General features: G+C 41.3%; 1 protein-coding gene across 2 annotated transcripts; it reads left to right on the top strand.

Annotated features, from left to right (window-relative positions):
- The first annotated feature begins 626 nt into the window (after positions 1-626).
- LOC115356780 (uncharacterized) lies at positions 627-7,384 on the top strand. 2 transcript variants are annotated; one of them, XM_030048001.1, is made up of 5 exons: positions 627-805; positions 2,165-2,245; positions 3,195-3,308; positions 3,775-3,915; positions 4,899-7,384. In XM_030048001.1, exons 1-5 carry the CDS (start codon positions 683-685, stop codon positions 5,991-5,993), a joined length of 1,554 nt encoding a protein of 517 aa, XP_029903861.1. In that variant the 5' UTR covers positions 627-682; the 3' UTR covers positions 5,994-7,384. The 2 variants fall into 2 exon arrangements, with proteins under 2 accessions (XP_029903861.1, XP_029903862.1); XM_030048002.1 differs by lacking the exon at positions 2,165-2,245.
- The last annotated feature ends 369 nt before the right edge of the window (positions 7,385-7,753 follow it).

The raw sequence follows: 7,753 nt of genomic DNA, 5'->3' as shown, positions 1-7,753 counted from the left end.
ACCTCCACAGTCTTGTCGACTTTGAAATAAACAGCGCATACTCCATGACTGCTCACGTTTGAACTAGCTAACGTTAGTTGGCGCGTTTGCTAGAAGATAACCGTCTTCGTAGCAAAGGACTCTGGGATGCGTGCTGGCAATGCGCAGTGCACAAGACCAGGCACGCAGATCTCGCCTAGCCGTAGATGTATCCATAGATATCTATAATAAAGGCTAGATGTCTTTCGGCGGAGTCTGTAACGTCATCACCGGGCGGCCATCTTACCACAGGCAAGCTCTCTGGCAGAATCTATGGTAACAGACGGAAGGTGAGCGATCTGCACAAACATAAATACTCTTATCTCGCTGAAATCTTGACGGATTTACAAACGGTTTGGTTTCTTACAAACGTTATTAACGTGGCTACAATTCTGAATGTTTGACCAGAAGTGTAACATAATTATTAATCAAGTGCAGTATTATAACTACACCTCTGACGTTTATAAAAAAAAAAAAAACACACCGTTTGAAAATCGGTAGAAAATTGAGCAAGTTATGGTTGTTAAAAGTACATGCACCACTACCACACAACGTTATGGGTGAGCGAGCTGACTGTGGCAAGATGGCCGCCATGTGCGGACGTGCGACTCCATTGGCCAGCAGCGGCCACGAGACATCTAGCCTTTATTATAGATATCTATGGATGTATCAGCCTAGCCTACTAGAGCAGTTTATTATGGCTCAAAAACGTGGAGGTTATCAGAAGTATTTGGAGAGCGAATCAGACGAGATTCCAAGGAGAACCAAGTACAGATGGAAAAGACAGGTAAGTTACGTAGATAATACTCAGGGTGACATGACCGATAGATCAGAGTGCGTGTCCCCCCCCCCCCCCCCCCCCCCTCTCTCTCTCTCTCTCTCTCTCTCTCTCTCTCTCTCTCTCTCTCTCTCTCTCTCTCTCTCTCACACACACCGTCCGAAAGCGCCGGCCCGGTCTTATGCCAAAGTGTGGTATCCTATAAAATCGGTGTCAACGATCAAACATTATTTTCATTACAAAACCCAGTCGTTTTTGTCTGTTATTACTAGCCAGCTAGTGCCAGCGACCTGTGCCACATTTTGTGAGCTAAGTTTATTTTGGACCACCCTGGACCTCCCAGGGTGGTCCCCACAGAATTATGGGTGGGTCCCCAGATGACAGTGAACTGATAAAATTAGGGACTTGTAAGACCCTCAAAGAAAAATACTGCTTCAAAAGTGATTAAGCAATCAACAAACTGCTAAAAACATTGGCCAAATTGTAGTAGTAGTAGTAATAATAACAATAATAATAATAATAATGATTTTAATAATATTATAATGATGGCAAAAATTGAAAATAGCTGATCTGCAGGCTCACAATGCCATGCAACACGAGGCGTTGTGAGCCTGTAGATCTGCTATTTTCACAATATTTATCTGTGGAAAATAGTAAAACAAATTGGGGGGATCCCAAGTTCAAATATGATTTTGGGGGTTCACGGCCTGAAATGGTTGAGAATATGTCACTGTAGTAGACAAACAAACCGGGGATTCTTACTAATGTTACCTCAACACATCTCACATCAGTATCGGTAACCTATAACATACAAACACCTAGCCAATCCAGACACACAAATGAATACACAATCAGCTGTATGTCATCTACTCATCAAATGGTGTGATTGCTGATGTAAATACAAGAATTTGTGCATTTCTCTAAGTACTGCAAAGAACACCATTTTATCAATTCATTTCATACTATGTGACTAAAATGGCTAGGACTTTGGCTGAAAAGGACATATTGGTCTCCATTGAATATGCAGGGGTGCAAATTTGTCACCTTTTGGTGAAAATAAACTTTTTAAATCCAAATTAATTTGATCCGTGTGTAAGGGCTCTTTGTCACCTTTTTCACAGGTGATGGGTTTGCATTTTTGCACCCATGGCCCTAATATATTTTATTCCAGAACTTTCTATTCGAAAGTAGTACCAGTTGGCAAGTGTCTTGTCAATAAATGAAAATGATAAATTTCCCAGCTAACTGAATTAAGTAAGGTAGCTTCAAGCTAGTATAGCAAGGTAGGATTCTGTATTTGCCATTCATATGCCCTTGTAATTAAGTGACCTTCTTTAACTCATTTTCTTTTCACTGGTAAACCTGTAGAGAAAGAGAGAGGAGGACTTGGCGCATTCCCAAGAAAACCTGGGCAAGGGTTCCAGGGTTGCAATGCCTGGATCTTCAAAGGTATGTTGTCAATCTGTTACAATTCAGACACCTTCACAGTGTATCTTGTTAGTGCTTACATACTTCAGTCGTGCACCTCCGACTTGGAGGTGACCAGCTCCTCCAAAGAACATTTGATCTAAGGAATGAGTTTTAACCAGCTGTATGGTTAGACTAATTAGACTACGGCATAACTGTAGTCCAGCTCCAGTACTTCAAGGAGGAAGCTCACTTTGGTTACTATTGGATGAAGTGATTTATTTCAGGGTTTTGTACCACATCTGATTAATCACTTCATCCAATAGTATTTCACAGGAAACCAATGTGTACGCCTCGTCCAGGAAGTAGTGAACGGGACTGCAGTTATGCGCTTAGCCTATGTTCCTACAGCTGCCCAGCTGGTTGAACAGAGCTCATTAGTATCCAAATCACATCAGCTCTATGTCTTCTATGTCATATAGGGTTATATCTGGCTCTATTTCTTACACCTGCCTTATAATATTTTTGTTAAGAAAACATAACTGTGAGCTATGCAATGTGGGGGATTAAAGCTAACCCACTGTGCAATGATTTTGGTAAATAGAATACAGTTTCCAAAAGGGTAGGTTAACTTTGTGTTCTCCACGTTGTTCCAAGTTAAAAATAGATACCATGACAAAAACATATTGTCAGGTCAGCAAGTGGTGCCGTGAGCAGAGTAGCCGCCCCATGTAGAGGCTGCAGTCCTCACTGCAGGTCGCCCCGGTTCGAATCCCGCGTCGGACAGCCCTTTCCTGCATGTCATTCCCTCTCTCTCTGCCTCCCCCTTTCTTGTCCACTGTCTACTATCAAATAAAGGCAAAAAGCCAAAAAAAATACTTAAAAAAAACATATTGTCAACTACTACGCAAAAAGATAATCCTGCATAGACTAGAACAGCTGGTGTTGAAATGGAATATAAAATGTGATATTTTTGTATGTTTATCTGCAGGCAAAGGAAAATGCATCTGATCCTGAAGAGGGCATGAGCGGTGAAAACACAGGACCTAGTAGAGACTTGATGCAAGGAGATTCTGATGAAGACAGCATGCCTGGGCCTTCAATGGTATGTACTTAGATTTTGCTTCAGTAGTATAATAGTATTGTCAGCCACGTTCAAATTTCACTCATGATACTTGTATTACCTGTAATCATACACTTTTATTATCTGTTTGGATAATAAAAAGGACCCCAACTCCGTTCATACTTACTCGTTTTCATGCACTCTCAGTCATCGTAGGTACATAAATAAGGCACCTTTTCTATCATAAGTGAATCAATACTAGGTAGTATCTATTTGAATCTGTACTTTCGGTACCATCCCTTCTATTAGGTGCCCATCCCTATTTATTACATGCATGATTTATCAGATTCTTTTGGACGGGCAGGTTCGACTCGGTTTATAACAATATCTCATGTAAAGTAAGCCGGTAACATAGAAAGATAACCTTATTGAGACTAACTCGAGAGCTTAGAAATGAAATGGAACAAAACTACCGGTAAATCATATTGTTTTCTGTTTTAACCCTCAGAGTGAGGAAGAGGCATCTCGTTTTGAGGAGAGCCAGGCTGATGAGGAGAATCTTGAGGGCACGGGCGGTGAAAACGAAGGAGCCAGTAGAGACTTGACGCAGGGAGATTCAGATGAAGAAAGCATGACTGGGCCTTCAGTGGTATGTACTTATATTTGGCTTCAATAGCCTTGGTAGTGTGTAATAGTGTTAGTGTGTTAGTGTTAGTGTCATCATTGTTGCTTGTGAGACTGTCTTACTGTCTGTGAGACTGTCTGTGAGACCTAATATCTGTTGGAGAAAATTTCCTAGCCTGGCACAGCTACTCATGTTCTTGTGTTAGATTACGGGTTTTCCCAGACTTATGTCTGGATAAACGCTCAAATCAATGTAATGTACTAATTACTACGTAATGTAATAAAATGCATTTTTATCCGAAATGTGTCTGACAGCAGGAACGAAACCGCTAGGCGTGCAGTTTTCAGTTTCCCTCCCTATGCATAGAGAAATCAGACAGTGACAGACACAGTTCAGATGAAAATGCCTTTTAACAAAGCAGAATATAACACAATTTCTGAACAAACATATATGGTATGGAGACATAGGAAAGCCATTAGAAGGCCACAGGATTAAAAATGTGGATTTCACAATCTTAATCACATCAGTTGGCTTACATTTCAACGCAGTCATTCAGTAGTAGAGCCAAAATGTTCTATTATGTAATCTTAAAAAGGTTGAAGTCCATCTGATGGTCACATCCCAAAGGACGCAAAATTTGTTCTCCGCATTTGACCCATCCCCTGAGGGAGCGGTGGGCAGCAGCGGTGCCGCGCCCGGGAATCATTTGGTGATCTAACCCCCCAATTCCAACCCCAAATACCGAGTGCCAAGCAGGGAGGCAATGGGTAGCATTTTTAGAGTCTTTGGTATGACCCGGCCAGGGATTAAACCCCCAACCTCCCAGTCTCAGGGCGGACACTCTACCACTAGGCCACTGAGTTAGCATAGCCTTACTTGAATAAAATAGCTGAGTGGAGAGGTATCTCATGTGAATAAACATCTCTTGGCTATACAGCCTTTTTCAGAAATAGAGTTATTAAATAAAGAATAAAACTAAATCTTTTTTTTTCTTTGTCAACATGCAGAATGAGGACGATCCATCAGATCCTGGAGAGAACCTGTCTGATGATGGTGTGATTGCTGGAAGTCAAGGAGCCGAGGAAGATTTGATTCAAGTTGAAGCTGATGCGGACAGCATGCCTGTGTCTTCAGAAGACAAACCAACAGATGATCTGTTGTTTCCTGGGGCAAGTTTTACAAAAAAAGAGACTGTATTGATGCTGATGTCTTATGTGTTACGGCATAATTTAACCAGCGAAGCAGTAAGTCACTTATTGGAAATGTTTAACATAATGTTTCCAGGTCTTATCCTGGCATCACATTACCTCTTCAACAAAGAATTTGGTAGTTACTCTGATTTTGATGTTCACTTCTATTGTGAAAACTGTCTGACATACTTTGGCATTAGAGCAGACTGCCCTTCTCAGTGTAACTCATGCAACACAGTTTTTGACGCTGAAGCAAATTTAAAGAAGGGCATTTACTTAATTGTTTTGCCACTTTATGGACAGATAAAGCAACTGTTAGAAGTACATGATGTAACTCTTAATGAGAAAACTACAACCACTGGGGTTTTTTCTGACACAGAGTCTGGTCAAGAATATCAAAAACTATGTGACACTGGAGTTCTCAGAAAGGATGATTTGTCTCTTATTTGGAACTGTGATGGTGCACCAGTCTTCAAGAGTTCCAAATGTAGCATTTGGCCCATCCAGTGTCAGATAATAGAGCTAAAACCAGAAGTGAGGAAAAAACATGTTTTGGTGTCAGCGTTGTGGTTTGGGCCAGGTAAACCATCTGTATTTACATTACTAACACCCTTTGTTAAAGAGGCCTCACTGTTGGAGAAGAAAGGTGTTGAATGGCAAGATGTTCAGGGAAACAATCGCATCTCAAAAGTGTTTGTTCTAATCTCGAGCTGTGACTCGGTTGCTCGTCCGATGCTACGTAACACAAGGCAGTTCAATGGTCGCTATGGTTGTGACTTTTGTTACCATGAAGGCGGTAAAAACTATCCGTACCAGAACCTAAACTTAGAAATGAAAAAGATCATTACAGGCATGCAATGGTTGGTACAGAGAAAACCCCAGTGTATGGAGTCAAAGGGCCATCTCCTTTAATGAAGCTTGAGCATTTTCAGTTGATAAATGGTTTTGTCCCAGAGTACCAACACAATGTGTGCTTGGGAGTCACTCGTCAGATAGCTTCATTGTGGTTTGATACTGAAAACCACGAGAGGCCCTGGTATACCGGCAGACAAATAGAGGAAGTGAATTGACGACTGAAACAAATAAAACCTCCTGTTGAGGTAACAAGGACCCCAAGATCGCTTAATGAGAGGAAATTTTGGAAAGCTTCGGAGTGGCGAGCGTTTCTCCTCTTTTATGCTCTGCCTGCTTTAAAAGGCATACTCCCTGCCCGGTTTTGGAACCATTTTTTCTTACTCGTTTTTAGCATGTATACACTACTACAAGATCAGGTCAAGTCTAGCTGTACATTCATGTCTGAACTGTCTCTAAAGAAATTTGTGATACAATTCCAGAGACTCTATGGCGAACACAACATGTCATTCAACATACATTTGCTAACACATGTCCACCAGAGTGTAAGACATTGGGGTCCATTATGGGCTACGTCGACATTTGTATTTGAATCTAATATGGGCACTCTGCTAAAGTATTTTCACGGAACCCAATATGTCCCCTCCCAAATTGCTTCTAAGTTCCTCTTGTGGAGAGAGTTGCCAAAAAGGTTCAAACAGATAAGATGTCCAAAGTTTCAGTCCTTTGTCGAAAAAATGCACTTTAATGAACGAAGAACTGAAAAATGCGAGGTACTGAATGAAAGTGTTACAGGGTTTGGGCACCCCCCTGTGAGAGCAAATGTGACAAATAGGCATGCTATACAAAACTTGTGTCGATCTTTGGGTAACCACTTTACTGTTGGTGACTGCTTTTGGTCATATAGACGTTTTTTGATTGATGGAGTGCTGTACCACAGTGAAAGGTATGAAAGGCAAAAAAAAAGATCTAACAATGCAGCACGCTTGAATGATGGCACATTTTGCCTGCTTGGCGACCTTGTGGTTTTTAAAAGCAGCTGTGAACATCAAAGCCCTGCAACTTGTGAGTGTGAGAAAAATTGTTGTATTTTAGTTGAGATGCTGAAAACAAACAGAAGGCCAGTGTGTAAAGACCCGCAAGTTGGGGTAGTGAGTAGTTTCATCCATGTTGTTGAGAAGACTGGTAATATTTGTGCGATCTGGCCAAATATGGTTCAGAAGAAATGTGTTTTGGTTGAAGTTGATCATTTGTATGTAATCCCATTGCCGAATGTGCATGAACGTGACTAGACTGCCCTGCAACTTGTGAATATGAGATGCTGAAAACAAACAGAAGGCCAGCATGAATCATTCATAGATACTGAATACTAACAATGGATTATTATATATTATACAGTACAGGCCAAAAGTTTGGACACACCTTCTCATTCAATGCGTTTTCTTTATTTTCATGACTATTTACATTGTAGATTCTAACTGAAGGAATCAAAACTATGAATGAACACATGTGGAGTTATGTACTTAACAAAAAAAGGTGAAATAACTGAAAACATGTTTTATATTCTAGTTTCTTCAAAATAGCCACCCTTTGCTCTGATTACTGCTTTGCACACTCTTGGCATTCTCTCGATGAGCTTCAAGAGGCAGTCACCTGAAATGGTTTTCCAACAGTCTTGAAGGAGTTCCCAGAGGTGTTTAGCACTTGTTGGTCCCTTTGCCTTCACTCTGCGGTCCAGCTCACCCCAGACCATCTCGACTGGGTTCAGGTCCGGTGACTGTGGAGGCCAGGTCATCTGCCGCAGCACTCCATCACTCTCC

This window comes from Myripristis murdjan, unplaced genomic scaffold, assembly GCF_902150065.1.
Source record: "Myripristis murdjan unplaced genomic scaffold, fMyrMur1.1, whole genome shotgun sequence".
NCBI classification, from domain to species: Eukaryota; Metazoa; Chordata; class Actinopteri; order Holocentriformes; family Holocentridae; genus Myripristis; species Myripristis murdjan.
This window is presented reverse-complemented; position numbering and strand designations above follow the sequence as displayed.